The sequence below is a fragment of the Uloborus diversus genome, chromosome 8 (assembly GCF_026930045.1).
Source record: "Uloborus diversus isolate 005 chromosome 8, Udiv.v.3.1, whole genome shotgun sequence".
NCBI lineage: Eukaryota > Metazoa > Arthropoda > Arachnida > Araneae > Uloboridae > Uloborus > Uloborus diversus.
This window is the reverse complement of record NC_072738.1, coordinates 124,615,365-124,632,127: the sequence shown is the minus strand read 5'-3', so window position 1 is coordinate 124,632,127 and position 16,763 is coordinate 124,615,365. Positions and strand designations below refer to the sequence as shown.

General features: G+C 31.3%; 1 protein-coding gene across 1 annotated transcript; it reads right to left on the bottom strand.

The window, feature by feature from the left end:
* Positions 1-165: 165 nt before the first annotated feature.
* Positions 166-15,848, bottom strand: LOC129227576 (U4/U6 small nuclear ribonucleoprotein Prp31-like; the record flags this gene model as incomplete). Its single annotated transcript, XM_054862159.1, is given in 11 exon segments — positions 166-328; positions 2,915-3,010; positions 3,792-3,920; positions 4,771-4,843; positions 5,925-6,142; positions 6,498-6,655; positions 8,029-8,146; positions 11,002-11,053; positions 11,154-11,260; positions 15,585-15,682; positions 15,765-15,848. Coding segments are annotated over 11 exon segments (1,241 nt in total), but the record flags the coding sequence as incomplete, so codon positions are not given.
* Between the last annotated feature and the right edge of the window lie 915 nt (positions 15,849-16,763).

The window sequence follows — 16,763 nt, the reverse complement described above, 5'->3', positions numbered from 1 at the left end:
CGGCAAAACAGCCAACATGAATGTTTGAAATTCACTTAGTTCTCTAGTCTCCCCAACAATCACTAAGCAATTAAAGTTACAAAATATCTTTTTCCAGGCATGCTTGCAGTGTTTCTCCTCTTTGAAATTAAATGTAAAAAAGTACAAAAAAAAGTCATTTTATTAAATTACAAGTTAGAATATATACAGTGACATGTCCACAGATTAAAAGTCTGCAATGTTATCCTTTCTTTTCGACTTTGATGAAACCTGATGTATTGGAGAAATATTTTGCTGTTGCTTCATTAATTTTCTTTTCTGCAGCTTGAGGATTGACAATTTCCAAGCCCTAAAAAGTAATATGAATAATTGTCACAAATGTGCATCCCACAAGTTTAACAAATTAGCAAATTAAACTCTGGATAACCAAGGGATTTAAGATTAACATAACAACTGAAATAAAAGAAAAGAATTACTAAATGATTTGAAAATGCTTTTATTTCCCCCTATTATTAAGTTAGGGGGAAATAAAAGCATTTTCAAATCATTTAGTAATTCTTATGATTTGAAAATGCTTTTATATTCCCCCTATTAGCAAGTTCAGTCAGCAGTGCAGTATTTTAAGTAACAAAAATAACAGAAGAATGATTAGATATATTAATAGCACAATAACAAATATTTCAAGGAAGTGTTTCTTTCATTATAAACAGAAGCTTGGTTAAGATCTCAGTTGGATAAAATTGTTCAGTTTTGGTCAACTTAAGAAATATATCTTATTTGTAAGCAAATTTTCTGATTTAGATTAAGATCCTGGGCTTAAATGTTGATATGTATAATTTTGACCAGAGACAGTCACAGGATATAAACATATGATTCAATTGTTTATTAAAAGAGAAAATGTTGATAGGCTAATTTTTCACAGAAGGCAAAAGCATAAGTCACTGTTTTGGGCTATTTAATAACCAACAGGCTAATCTTTAAACTAGGAAAATTTGCTAGTTTCAAAGGGTTTGAAGTATTTGGACTAGTTTTTTTATAACATCTAATGAAATGAATAGTTTTCAGAGGGTATGTGCTAGTTGAAGGGAATAAATTAAGTAGGACCAGCCTAACTGGGCCTAATTTGCCTAAATTGCTTGTTAACAACTTTATACTCATGAACTGACATGGGCACCCATAAGCAAAATTGTATGAGGGGGGTGGGGGGCTCAGATATTTTTCACATGGTTTTGTAGGATATATTTTCCTCATAGAAACCGATTTCAGTGCAGATTAGGGTTATTAAAGTCTGACATTTTTAATAACTTCTTCATTAATGGCTGGAGAAGAAATGTTTTTACTTTTTCGCAAAGAAAAAAGTACAAAAAGCAGGGAAGTTCTAAGTGGGGGGGGGACTTGAACCACCCCTTGCCCCCCCCCCCCATATGGGTGCCCATGTGAACTGACACCATGAACAGGTCTTGCAGTCTGGAAAGACAATAACACCTACTAGATACAAAAACCCAAACACAAATCTCTTCCATCTAATCCTGCTAGAATCAGACTTTTCATTTTGTTTGCCTTTCTATCTCTTTTGAAAAGCTTTAGTTTTTTCATATTATCTTCTTTTTAAAATAAGGATTTTATAATGCAATTTGTATTACATTGGGAAGCACTTTGAGATGATATTGCGTTAGAGAAAAACTATGACTTTCATCCTAATTGTTTACTAGCTAATGTAACTTACTAATTAACAGCTAATTAAAAAGAATCACCTCACAGAACAATAAGAACTATAAAATCAAAAACGTAGCATGAAATGATTAACTTTAGTTACAGTAATCTTGTTTTATAATTAAAAAAATAATAGTGTTGCAAGGCTTTGCCAAAACAGAGAGCAACTAAAGTTCTTTACCAATGATTTGAAAATAATATTGTTTTTCAACTCCATAAATTGTGCTGTCTAACAAACCATCCAAAATAGAAGTCAAACATTTAGGCATTATAAAACAAATGCAAGTGGACACTTTTTGTTTCTAACCATTTTTATGCATATAGAGCAAATATGCTCAATTTTGTGTGTGTTTTCCTACTTGAAAATCTATTTTATAACTCGTTTAAATTCACTAATGCTGTATTCCTTGATTTTCAATTTAAGAATAGCTGTTTCACTTAAATGCATTTTACTTTAATTTGAATTCCAATTCAACAGTAGCCTATATTCTATAACTAATAAACTGTTGTAAAATATAGGCTGCTATTTTATATAAATATATTTTTACATGTAAAATCATTTTTACCATCATGTATTCAATTACATCCTCATGTACGTAATAGCGAATGATTGAGTAACGCTCCTGACATCATCAACAATGAAACTTGCGTGAAGGCATGATAAGTTGATAATATTTCTTGATAATGTTTGACATGCAGGGAAATGCTTTATTTTGACGAGGTGGAACTGGATCCGGTAACTTAATTGTTTTACTGGTAAGACTGTGTCATTTCAGGGGAATGAAGAAACGACAAAATGGTCAACAATGAACGCTACCTACTGAAATTTAGGGTTAATCCACTGGAGTTAGGGTTAAAATTACAACTATCAAAATATAAGCCAAACAGGCAATGGCTTCGTTCAAATGTAGAAGCAAGTTTCACCCGCCATACCTTGACGGGCAATTTTCTAGTTTTGTAAGAAATATAAACCAACTATTTTAGACAAATCTGGCATACATGATGTATGATCAAAATAAAATTTGAATGTGGTACTTATACTAATCAAATTATATTTAACAGCACTAATGGAAATTTAAGGGAAATGAACATCATAGAAACTAGACTTAGGGCACATATTTCATTTCAGAAATTTTTTTCCACTGAAAAGCTATTAACACACAAAATGCAGTTTTGGGAGTTTTTTTTTAATTGTCTGCACTGAAAGCTTATGGAAAATTACCTGCAGAGGCGTAAATGCAACACTTGAAGCTGTTCCTGATATTTGTCTCCTAACTGATGTACTTCCTCCCCAAACTTGTTGTCTTTGTAGATTTTTCTAAAAAAAATGTTACATTAATTAGTAAGCCTTATGTTCGTACTTCTCTTTTATACTAAAAACTGTCCACTGAATATATTACTATTCAAAGTCACTTTTCTTTTTAACTACAGTGAAACCACAACTTTACATTTCTCAGGGGATTTGGGTTTAAAAAAAAATGTCAAATGTGGGAAATGTATAGAAAGCATATTTGCATACAAAGCAAAAATCAAATAGAAAAAACTAAAAGTAGTAATGATAACTCTTCAAAAAGGCATAATATCCATATTTTTGAAAACATCATTATCATACATACCATTTTAGATTATTTTAACAACCTTATCTGCATATTCGGACATTTAGGGTGAAAATGTCTGTAATATAACTGGATAGAGCAGTAGCATTACTGTTATCATAGATTTACTTTCATCAGCATGGATTAGCTTCCAAAAAGAACAAAAGGAGACAGGTTGCTTATTCCAAAACATTTTTTTCTTTCTTTCCTTCCTAATTGTTAAATGCAGGAAATTCATAAAACAAAAATGCTAATGGCGGGAAATTCATAAATAACAAACTTTTCATCCAGATTGAATCGACATTATTAATACACAGAAAACCTGGGACCTGATGGGGGAAAAACGTAAAATGAGGAAAAAACGTAGATTCGAGGAATGTAAAATCTGGGTTTCACTGTATTATAATTATTGTTTACAAATTCCAAATAAATCGAACAGTTCTGTATTTCTTGTATGAAACATAACTAAATGGTAGAATTAAAACAGTTCCTTTAAAAAAATACCTGCAATGTTTTGGATATTCGAACTTTTGTTTTTTCATCAATCTGAGGTGCTCTTATACGTCCAGTGCCAGCCTTCCCAACTTGTCCAAGGCTGAAGCCTAAATCATCTTGATAAGCATCTTCCTCTATCTAGAAAATTTTAAAACACATATTTATTAAAAACGAGCTGATGTATGCCTCACATGACTTCCTTTTATGCTAATTTAATGATAATAATGCCTAGGACTTGGAGTGAGTAAAGAAACACTTCAAATATTTTCATTCCAAGTTTGTTGCAAACTGAAGCAAAAAAAGAAAAAAAAAACATTTCATACAGATTAATTTTCCCAATGTTCTAAATTTTAATGTGATTCAATGGTTAACTCTCTAACTATCACCAATAGTGGCTAAATTAAAACCAGATTTCAAAAAAAAAAAAAAAAAACGCAATGTTTGTGGTCAAGTTGGCAAAAAAACTTGCCGACCAAAAGCTTGCCGATACATTGCAAAGTCTTTGCCAAATTATAACGCCACTTGAGTTTGCATTGAAATTAACAAAGATTTCCCCCCAAAAAGGTGCAAAAGATCCCTTTAGAAACACCTGAAAGCAACCAAAAGGGGAGGTGCACAACTAGACCCCACTAGGAGTCTATGTACCAAATTTCAACTTTCTAGGACCTACTGTTCCTGAGTTATGAGACTTACATACGTATATACATATAATACAGACGTCATGAGAAAACTCATTGTAATTAACTCGGGAATTGTCAAAATGGATATTTCGGGCGTCTATACGTTCTTACACATGTATGCACATGTGGTTGGGTGGAACAAAATACTCAACATTCATTCGGGGGTGAGCAAAATGGAAAATAAGGTCGATTTTTGAGTGAAAATTTTTTCGCGAATACAATACTTCTTTTTCTGTAAAAGGAAGTAAAAATTAAGAAATAAACATTTTTAAATTGGTTAATAACAGATGATTTCCTAAAATTCTTACCTCAGCAAAGTTCATCCGGTTAGCTTGCTTTCGGAATTCTGTTATCGCATACCTTTCTTTCATCTTTCTTACTCTAAATTATTGCAAGAAACAAATGACTAAATATTAATGATACTTTAATCAAAACAAAATATAAATCATATTCATTGATGAGACTGATAGGGGCTTCTTTATGGTAAAAACACAAGCAAAAATTTTGATTTAACTCACAATAAACGGTGTACGTCAAATATTATTTATGTCCCATTTTCTAATCAAACATTAAGATTGAAATGATTATTTCTTTTACAGTTCAAATCTTAAATTAAAATTTACATGTAATAACAAAATTATTCTCCTAAAAAGAACATAATCCTTAACAGTTTTCTCTAGTTTTCACTTAAACTCTATCCATCGAAGATGTACATTGCTATTTTTCAATCCTGAGAAAAATACCTCTTTCAAATTCTAAGTGCAACAAAACCAGCATTTCTGAAACTGGGCAAAAGCTGAAAATTTTCATCTTTGTACATTTTAGTCCATTCGTAATTTAGTCCAGAACCTAATACTGGTCACTATCTCAAATTTGATTCCCTATACACACCTGGGCGGTCATTCCAAGCTCGTCAGCTTGCGAGATCGAGATTATCGCTCACGTGATCGGTTGTGACGTAGAAATGTCAAAAAGTAGCATTTTAATCTACTCGAACCTAGCCGAAAGCTAAGTTCGAGTAAATTAAAATGCTACTTTGTGACATTTCTACGTGACAACCGATCACGTGAGCGATAATCTCGATCTCGCAAACTGATGAGCTTGGAATGACCGCCCTGAACAGAACTTCCAACCGCACATAAAATTAGATCCAAAATCACATTATGCATCAGTCCATGAATTAAACTTGATGTAAGAATCAATCAACAATTACTTTCAAAAATTATACTTTTCTGCCATTGCTTTCTCAAGTGAAACTGAATTTGAGAAACAATTCAGTATGAAAAAAAATCTGGGAGAGGATTTTGAAATATTAAAGGAAAACATTTTTTTAAAGCCAAAATTACTCTTATTAAGACAGCATGAATCAAGACACCCAAAAATCATGAAAGTTGCATAGTTTTTGGACATCTTAAATTTAATTAAAATATACTCATTGTGTGATAAAAACAATACAATGAACCTTCTGCCTCCTCTCTTTTTGTGGGGCTGATCAATGGGTGCTGGGAGTGGTTTCACTTGTTTTACTGGTGGAGGCTCCTGCAATTTATCTAATTTTCTTTCAATATCTTCTCGTAGAGAGTGGCCAACACTACCATCAACGGATTCGTGAAAACCATCCACTCGAGCAGCTATAGCACATTTTGCTGCAACAAGCCTGGCAGCTTTTCTTCTCAGATCCTTTAAAAAACAAAGGAGTCTACAACACATTTTGAATTTATTTTTTTTGATAAATCAAAGAAAAAATATTCTAGATAAAACATAAAGAAATAACTGTTATTGTTTTGGTTATGAAAAAAGTACTACTTTTTATTTCTGAAGTTATTGTTTTAAATGAAAATACAGTTGGCTCTCTATTTAACGATGCTCTGTTTAACGAATTTCTCTATTTAACGACAGCTTTTCACGGTCCCAGATGGTCCACTATAGTGTTAAAAGCATTCTATTTAAGGACGCTTTCTACTTAACGACGATTTTTTGTGGTCCCATGAAAGTCGTTAAACAGAGAGCCAACTGTATCTAACAAAGAACTTACTGCAGGAGTGTTTTGTGCTATATCACTCATATACACAAATCCTGTATGGGGCATAATGGCAGTTGTAGAAAATCCAGCTAATGTCTTTCGCTGTGAACCCAGAACTTGAATATTACAAGCAGGCATTTTCGCTAAATTACTCAAACCACCAGCAACACCTATTAGAATATTAAAATATGATGGAAAGTTTTCATTGGTGAATTGAGTTTACAAACAAAGTTAACAAATAAATGAATTATAAAAATAAATTTGACCTGTTCAATTTGAGTAAAGAGTTGATAAAATAAAAGATAAAACTAATCTTTTATAGCTTCAAATAAAAGTTATTAAAACTCTGAAAAAGAAAAAAAATTATAAAAGGTGCCAGACTAAAATGCATAAAATACACCACCAGCTCAGTCATTCCATCCAAGGACTGAGTTTTGTGTTTTTAGCACTCATCAGCCCGGAATAGGAAGTAACTGAGCTGGAGGTGGAAAACCTCTGAAAGGAGCCAAGAGAGCCAAACAAACTGGTAGCTAATGTAGAATTAGCACACCTGATGGAATGATTGAACTGGTGATGTATTTTATCTATTTTTGCCTTAGCCTTGGCAGAGGGCAATAAATACTGTAAAATAAAACTCAAATGATTGGCAACTGTGCACAGTTGAAATGCCACCAGCAAAAAATATTTGCAGAACTAAAATTTAAGGACATCAAAATATCTTGGGGGAGGAAAAACGCATGAGTAGCGCAGTTGAAATCTGATTTTTGCATTCATCTGCTAAATTGGGGCTTCTTTGTTTATTGGGAATTATGTAACTAAATTCATAGCATAAACTATGGTAAGTACATAAAAAATTTAATTCATTTTTATGCAGACAGTGGTAATCAGTTCATAATGCATGAATTTTGAACTTTCCTGCACAAAACTTTAAACTGAATAAATCAGCCATGACCATCCGTGACTTTGACAAAGGCGAATGCAAAAAGTAAATGCCAACATAAAAAAAGAAAAAGAAAAAAACTTTTTTCACAAAAAAAGTTTTAAAATAAAAATATAGAACAGTAATAGAGATTGCATCTCCATCAACTAAATAGCTTAGCTCACAAAGCAACAAGTTATGAAAAAGAGTAAAACAAGGATTAAATATCAATGGATGCATGCAAGTCTTTTTTTTTTCTTTCCAGAATAAAATGTTTGTCAGACTGGAAATTCTAATAAATCTAGAATAGTTTCTGTGGAAAAGCAAGCCTCTATTATCTGAGAGTTTACATTTTTGCATGTTTAATAATCAAAATCACTGTGTTACAAGAAAGTTTTACTTTTGGCATGATCTTATACAAATATATTTTAACCTTTTCTGATACATTTTAATCAATCAAATAATTTAATAAATAAACAAAATAATGTAAATATTTTGGAAAAAAATTATTTAAAAAAGTTATGTCTGTATTTTCATAATTATTTTGCCAATGAAGGAACTTAGCAGAAATGTTTTTTTTCTAGGTGTGATTTAACTAAACATACAACTGAAAAGTTATTTTACCCATTAGTTTTGCTGCAGTTGATGCTCCAACTATCACTGATAAATTAGGCGCAATAAATGACATCCGAGACTCAACAAATGCATATATTTCTTGTTTAAAATTATCCAGTTCAATAGCCTAAAATTTTATGAAGGAAGTTCCATTAGAAATAAATAATGATCAGTTTTAAAATAATAACAAACAAAAAAAGAAAAAAAAAGAGATAAATACAAATATAGGCATGAAAATTCTAACATTCATTTAGTAGATAAGGTTTAGTACATCTACATTCTATGTAACTACAGTATAACTTCAATTTAATGATACCCGATTTAATGATTTCCTCAATTTAATGGTACATTTCACTGGTCTGGATTTGACTACATTAAATGTCTATGCTCTTTGAATTAACAATATCTTTGAATTGACAATAACTTTTTCCAGTTCCTTGACAATCGTTAAATTGGAGTTACACTGTACTTGCATCATTCAAAAAAGTGAAAAGTGGTCCAGATCACCAAAAGTTTTTAAAGAGAGAAACATTCCGAAATGATATTTTTTTAAAAAGCCAAAATGGCACACAGAAAGAATTTATAAATTGATTCAGTTCAATGAATTAACACATTAAAAATAATTTATGAAATTTAATTTAATAGTTTGGCACCATGCAACCCAGGGTTGGCCGGATTGGACCCAATTGGGTGGAACCCAACGGTTTTTTTTTTTTTTTTTTTTGAAAAAACCAATTTTAAAAAACCCATTATTTAGCCCACTTTTGGGTTTTTCTAATATTCTGAGAAGTTTTTTAAAAAATTAATTAATTTAAATACTTTCACAATTTAAACTTCTTTTTTATTTGTTCTTCACCACAGGCAATGGACCTAAAAATGAATTTTGAACATCAATAGTATTTCTTAACTCTTAACGGCATTAAAAAAATACTTCAAAGATTTTAAATAAATATATTTATTTTTTTTCTTTAACTGGTCAATAAATTATCTTGACTAAGTCCTTTCACATCTAATTTTCTCAATATTAGTAGATTGTACAGAGGAAACTAATCTAGCTAAAAGGTTTTCATGTGAATTATTTTCTGCAAACCAACACGTCACAAATCTCGAATAAACAAGGTATATTTTTTTAGAAATTAACAGGTTTTACAAACGGTAGGAGAGAAAACAGAATAGGATGTACATTATTTTCATTATCTTGCGAAAAAGTTTAATATTTCTTACTCTGTGCACAGAAACAGAAAAACAGGCAACATAAAATTGAAAGAAATGTCTTGATTAAGCTGGAATTCAGTAAAAAGGGATTTAAATTACTTGAGGTTCTACAGTAGTTTTGCATACCAAAATGAAATACAATAAAGTAAAATGCAAAAAAAAAGTAGTAATTAAAAACGAACAAACAATAGATTTTATCACTGGAGAAGTATGCCTTAACTGTTGGTAATCATGGAAACTAAAATAATCTGAAACTTCACCATTCTTGGGTTTCATCGTCTTTTATTCAGAAAACGTTGAATTTTCCAGCTTTTTTAACCCCAAGACAATTTTTGTGCTTTGTCCATATACTTGCACTACAATATGCTACAAGTACCCCACATTTCCTTAAAAGAAGACAAAAAAACCCACATTTCTTTCTAAAAAACCCCAGCTTTAGTTAGAGGGTTTTTTTTGGGGGGGGGGGATATTTTAAAAAACCCTGGATCTATGGGCTTTTTTAAAAAAAAAACCCGGGCTTTTGCCAACCCAGTACAACACACCATGCAATAATCAACACATATAGTCATGATTATCACACTGATAAAATGAAGCTTTTCTTTTTTATATGAATAACAAACTACACAAGATTTATGAGCTTTTACTGATGAAGTTGTTTCAATGGATATTAAAATGAACTGCCAGTAAATTTTGATGATGCAAAAATCACATTTGTAGCTCTTGAAGTGTAATTCTTGCACTACTTGAAATGTATCAGGAAAACTTTAACAGAAAGTTTTAATAAAAAAATTAATCAATGGTTTAACATGAGATTCTATGGAAACTTAGTCAAGCTGACACTGGATTTTAAATCTCATTTTTGGTGCCAAATTCCATCCTCAAGCAAGGTAACTTCTAGACCTTGTCAGCCTTAATGCCCACACTGCAAGACCATCGTAAGGCTTCATATGCACAAGTTGGGGTGAAAGAAAGGAAAATTATTAGGCTATTCTTGAACTATCATCCCGTGCAGCATCTTTTAGGAAGATAAAAAATCAAATAAGGAGAGCAAAACTTACAGCTTCTTCGTTTTTTCACAGTATCACTTATTTACGGGTGTTATGAAAAACGGCTAATAAGAACAAATTCATTGATTTTTGACATTTCGTATTAACGGAGTTCAACTATAATAATAAAATAATGACTCGTCAATTGTAAATAAGCTTCCTCAAAGGAGAATTTTTATTCATTTTCTCAGTAGCAAATTGTCCATGCACAATTATAAAGGGCCTCAAGGGGATTCATGATGCACTTGATAAATTATTTACATAGTTCTGTGATAGACATAAGGACCCCAAAAATGCATTCCGACTGGCCATAAACCTGTAAATCAACCACTGTATTCCGCTATAGAGTCTTTAGGGGCCTCCAAATTATTGTGGGCCTAGGGCCTCCCTTTGAGTTACTCAAGCCCTGGGGCTGGTTGCAGGCAACAGTGGGTAAACCTTCTAATAACTCACAAAGTATGGAAAAAATCTGTTAACGATAAATATGTAAGCACACATTTGAAATAGACTCATTGTTTTGTCTAAAGCATAAAGTATAAACTTTAGAAATATAATTTCTCACAGATTCATTTGGTTGTCCGCTCATTACTGCCAGAAAATGAGATCAGAGGTTTTTCTTCAATTCTGTGCACTATTTACTCAGCAATAAATGAAACTGTGTATGATACAAAATAAAACATGAATAAATCTGTAAATTGAAAAAAATAAAATAAAAGCATACCATATCACAGGCTTCAAATATCACTTTCAAATCGTCATCACTCAAAAGCTGCCTAAAAATGTTTTTTTAAAAAAGAGAAAGAATTACTAAATAATAAATAATAGTGCTAACAGAATAATCTGATTTATTTGAAAAACTATTCAAGAACTTACCCTTGTGTGGTAGATGCTGTAACACTGACAACCATAATAGTAGCAGGAGTTAAAACTTCTTGTAAAATTTCGCTATTTTTAGCTTTGTCTAAATCATTTCCTAATTCCTAGAATGTAATGAAAAATTTCAACAAATGAACCAAAAATTAAAACACATAAATATTGCCTTTACTTTTTTTTTTACATTTGGCAATACAGTGAAACCTGTGTATGACAATCTTATATAATTAAAAACTGAGCATATGTACTTATGTATCTATGTATGTCCAAGCTTCTTCTCCTGAACGACAGTGAACTGACCATCGAACCAGGTATCGATGAATTCATAATCTTCCCGTCTTCATGTTTGGCTACTTAACATAATCCTTCGATAATAATTAGTGGAGATATCAATTAAAAACTATTGATTATGACACTTAGATTTCGACATAAAATCCTTATTTTTCAAAGGTTTCCCTCCATTGAAATTATTATTCAGTACTTTATCTCAACTTTCAGCAACAATGCTTCTATTAAAATGTATAGCGTGAAGAAAGTCATTGAGATAAAAGATCTGTTGCCATTTATTTTCTCGAATATGAACAGGTTAAGTTCTTGTTTTTGTTTTGAGGCTTTTCCTGTAATCAGGGGATTTAAAATGTTTACTTTTTGGGGTTTTCTCCACAATCTGCCGCAAAATTTCACTGACTTTTTTTTGTTTGTTTGTTTTGGTTCAAGCCTGAGTGTTGAACTCGTGTCACTTGACATAACTTTTATTTTTGAGATGGACCGTGCAAAGGCGGGCAACGCAGCTAGTACTGTCTATAACAATAAATCTGCCTATAACGATATTTTTATTGGTCCCAGCAAAACGTCAGCATAAATAATCGAACTGTCGATAACGATAACCTGCCTGTAAAATTATACCTGCCTATATTTTTTTTAGGTCCCAACACTATCATTGTAGGCAGGTTTCACTGTATTGCTTTCAAATTGCAAGTTATATTTTACCATGAACAAAAAAACATTTTCCTTTTTAATTTTGCATTAAATTATTTAGTTAATTTCTTAGAACTGCTCCAGTCATAAAAGATAAAAAATATAGCTGTAGTTTTTTTAATGAAAAACTATGGTTTAGTTCGATGTTTAAAGTTCTAGACTAGGAATTCTGAATATCCCCACTGGCTACCAAAGTCACATAAAATGGTAGCATCTTTTGTATTTTCAGTAACCATGTGGCTATCAAAAGTGGTTTGTGGTTTTTTTTTTTTTTTTTCAGTATAATATAAGCTATGTACGTATCCTTTGACTCCTTGGAAAAATTTGAAATGACTGGCCTGCTTGTAGATAAATCAAAATTTTACTAAAATTGTTCCAACAGAAATTTTAGAAAAATCTGGGATTAATCCATAAACAAACATAAAAAGATCAAATACCTATTTATTTTAAATATTGCTTGCACAAGATAAAAGTAAAAGAATATTTTAAACTTAGTTGAATTTGCAGAGAAAATGGCTGAAATGAATAAAACATTTTCTACAATTGAAGGACTTCCTTTGTAAAGCAAGATATGCAAAGCATTTTATATGCCTAAAACTAAAAACACAATTAACAGGGGTCTGTCCAGGATTTTTTACAGGGTCCGTTTTTTGTGAAAAATCAAATAATTTTGTGGAAAATGAATTAATTTTGTGAAAAATCAAATAATTTCGCAAAAAAAAAAAAAAAAAAAATTTTGTTAAAACGAAATTTTAGAATTCAGAGATGGCACAAACTACATCAATTAAACTTAAAGTTGAGTGTTTTCCTCTTCTATGTGGTGAAAATCATTCTGGAGTGGTGTGATATTTGACGGGGGCGGGGGGGGGGGGGGGCTCATCGCTCTCTCAAGTATCAATATTTATTTACCATTCTACATTATGTTAAATTATACTAGAAATATTTCTGTACAGTATTTAAAATAATTGTAACAAAAACATAAATAAATAAAATAAAATTCGGAATAGGGTTCAGCATTTAACTTTTTGACCCAAGATACTCTTAAAAAGCACAGAACTTCGTTTAAAACTTAAAAATTCCGTGATTTTAACAAAAATAAAAAGATATTTTAATTGTTTACCTCTTAACAAAGCGTAATAAACATCAAAAATTTGAAAAATCGGATTCTCATAGCGGATGCAAAGAGATCGCAATTCTCAAAGTGAAGGCATCAAAAGTATAAAAACGGCTTGTAAAAGAAATATTTTTGATAAAATTATTTTAAAATTGCATATTAGAGTCCTAAACATTTCATCAATATGTGTGGACACAGTTGACGTAAAAAAATAAATAAATAAATAAATAAAATAAACCATCTATTCAGCATTTTAATTTTTGACTAATAACAGAAAATGGAATTTTGCTTTAAAAACTTGAAATGAGAGTTCTAACAGAAATAAAGAGACTTTTCTTTTATTTGCATTCCAATGAAGCGAAGTTAGCTTGAAAAAAGAACAAAATATGATTCTCATATCGGATGTTAAAAGATTGCATTTTTCAAAATGTAGACATCTAAAGAAAAAAACGGTAATTAAAAGAGTTTATTTAAAGTTAATCATCCTTGTTAACATCGAAAAATCAAAACCCATATAATTTTCTCCCAAAATAACAGTTAAACATTGCACCGCACTGCACCATAAAAACGCAAATATCGATAAGCTGGTAAAATGATGAGAATATTTTCTAATCAATTCATTATAAAGGTTCAACTCCAGATGCTAAGTGGTGATAATTTTGAAGTTGGTAACCCTATGTGAAGCGATAATTTTTTTCCCCCACCCTTACTATCCCTTTGCATTTCTAAGTTCATTTCGCAGATATATTATTGTTTATAAAATCATGAGCGGGAAGAAAAGTGCTTACCAATGCCTTTTCAGAAAAGTTTACAACAACACCGCTGCTAATTAGCTGTGATAAAACAAACAACCATTATATTTATTTGGCAGTAGCAATTATTTATCGCTTGCAAGAGCATCGCTAGAGTGCCGATTTTTTTTTTTTTTTTTTTTTTTTCAAAATTTGCCGATTTGGTATAAGCTGATTCCTCTAATTTTACTTTAAAAAAAGGTTCTAAAAATTATCAGTTTATACACAGAAATATGCGTTATTTTGCTTTCAGATTTGCTCTTTCAATAAACAATTTGTGAAAGATCCGATCCTGTTGATCAGAATTTTGTGAAGGGTCCGTTTTGTTTGATCGGGATTTTGTGAAAGGTCCGTTTTGGTTGATCGTATTTTTGTGAAGGGTCCGTTAACGGACCCAAATATCCTCTGGCCAGACCCCTGATTAAGATATATTTTTTCCTGCAAGCATAAAAGTACAATATACATTATTATAAGATGCTTTATATCTATATAGTATAAAATGAAGTCTCCAAAAAGCATCTTTGTTTGAACCCACAAAACTTGAAAACTACCCGGTCGATTTCGCTGAAAATTTCACAGTATCTTTCATTCAGCACTGGAAAGGTTTGTAAATCAGTTCGAAAAAATCTGATAAATAGTTCTTTTTTATCCCAATTTTCACATAAATTCTCAAATATGGAGGGGGGGGGGGAATTGCTTCCATATATTAAAATTATATATCGTTGGAAAAGGTAGAACTTTCCGCGTTCTAGGCAATTTGAATCAGTGCTGTAACTAAATCACGGCGGGATTTATTTGCGTTTTGAGCTTGAATTTTTTAGGCTAAGGTGAAATTTAGGCACTACTTTCTTTACTAAATCCATCAATAAAAAGTGAAGGAATTGACCCACAGTTTTCTTTTAGACACCATTGGAAAAAGCGATATTTTTTACTCCAGATCTCTCTCGACCTATGGTTGAAAAACTAAGCTTCTTTCTTGAAAGGAGAAAAAGTTACAAGCCTTTTTAGTCAAGTTCAAAAAATCTCATTTCCACTCAAATTGTTAACCATTTTCTTTTGCATTTTAATTCCTTAAACTTATTTTATTTTTTGTTTCCATGGTTATGTTTTTTAAATCATCTATCTCGATTTAATTTCTTCAAATTATTTTCATATCTGTTGTCATTGTTTGGGAGGGAAATTTTGCATGATGTTTTATTTATTTATTTATTTACTTAAGCCTGGTTGTTGAATATACGTCACTTGACACAATTTTTATTCAATTTTTATTTTCAAGGTGGACTGGGAAAAGCAGATAGTTAGTCTATGTAATGTGAATAATATTAAGACTGAAAGTATTACTGCTAAAGTTTTGTGTTATCTTTAAATTAAAACTAACCTTGCACAGCATGGATTTGAAAATTGCTTGATAATATAAAATGATTGAAACATTGCAGAGGTAACAAAAAAATTATACTTTTGTGAGAGTCTACAAACTTTGAAATTGTTCAGTTCTCGCATAAAACACAAACAAAAAAAAAACTAACATGCTTCATCACTCTGAGTTACCTTCACTGTTGATACATATTGCAGAGGAACTGGAACTAAAGACTCAAGCTCAGGAAACCTTTTTGAATATTTATCTCGTGTGAATTTGTGAATAATACCTACAAGAAAACAGAAATAATAAAATTGAAAATTTGTCAAATGGTGTTTTATAAGAGTTTAAGCTTAAAGAAGCACACTTACTTATTTCATTATCGATTTCAACAGCTAAATTATTTGCCTCTACAATGAGTAAATATTCAGGATCCGCTTCTACGGGGCCCATAGCTAAAGTAAATTTTTACAGTTAAAATTGTGTTGAAGGCAGGGAAACAAAAACACTTAATTTTATGAATAATTTTTAAGTGAAATTTATGTATTAACACAAAGCATGAATAAATGGTATATTTAATGCAGGAAAAATCAGAGTTTTCAAAAAGACTAGACAAAAAAAAAAGAAAATATATCATATATAATTGATACAGAGTTCCTAAGAATATAAATATTTAATGAACGCTTGGGGCTCTGCAGTAGGGAAGGGGTCAGGGGTCATGATGCAGGCTGCTCCATTGAAATTATTAGAGGGGCATTACATTAGTCTCTCTTTTTTTTAGGCAGTCTCATTTTTGGGTTCGGGCTTTGCAGCATTTGAGGGAGATGCTCTTGGAGGGATAAGCTAGGCTGCAGAATATGTCTGATCCAGTGATCTAGGATTGTGGGAAAAGTTGAGCCATCTGAGGAAATTTTGTGGACTTGATTTTAACAAAACTTGTGGATTTCATTAAACCTTTACAATGGGAAAAAATTCCCAACAATAAAAAGGTATGCTTACATACTAGCCAACTTTTAAGGATTGATTTTGTCCCACTTTTACGCATTTTGAAATCCAATACCATCCTCCTTAAGTAAAACTCCCCTGCTTTTGTTTGCTATCACTTGGACAGCCCTAATTTTGTACATACAATAATTTTCAGTGGTTATTATATTTTATATTACATTAGCGGTACGGGCACGGTTTTACGAATAGTAGAAAATTAAAAGGTCATTTGGTTCGCCTGTACATTTACAAATAATGAATGATGAATTTCTCGCCAATATGCTATGTTCATTTGTTCGTCCACGTAATGGTAATTTGCTCATTCATGTTATGGTAACTTGCTCGTTCACGGTATGGTAATTTGCTCGTCCACGGTATGGTAATTT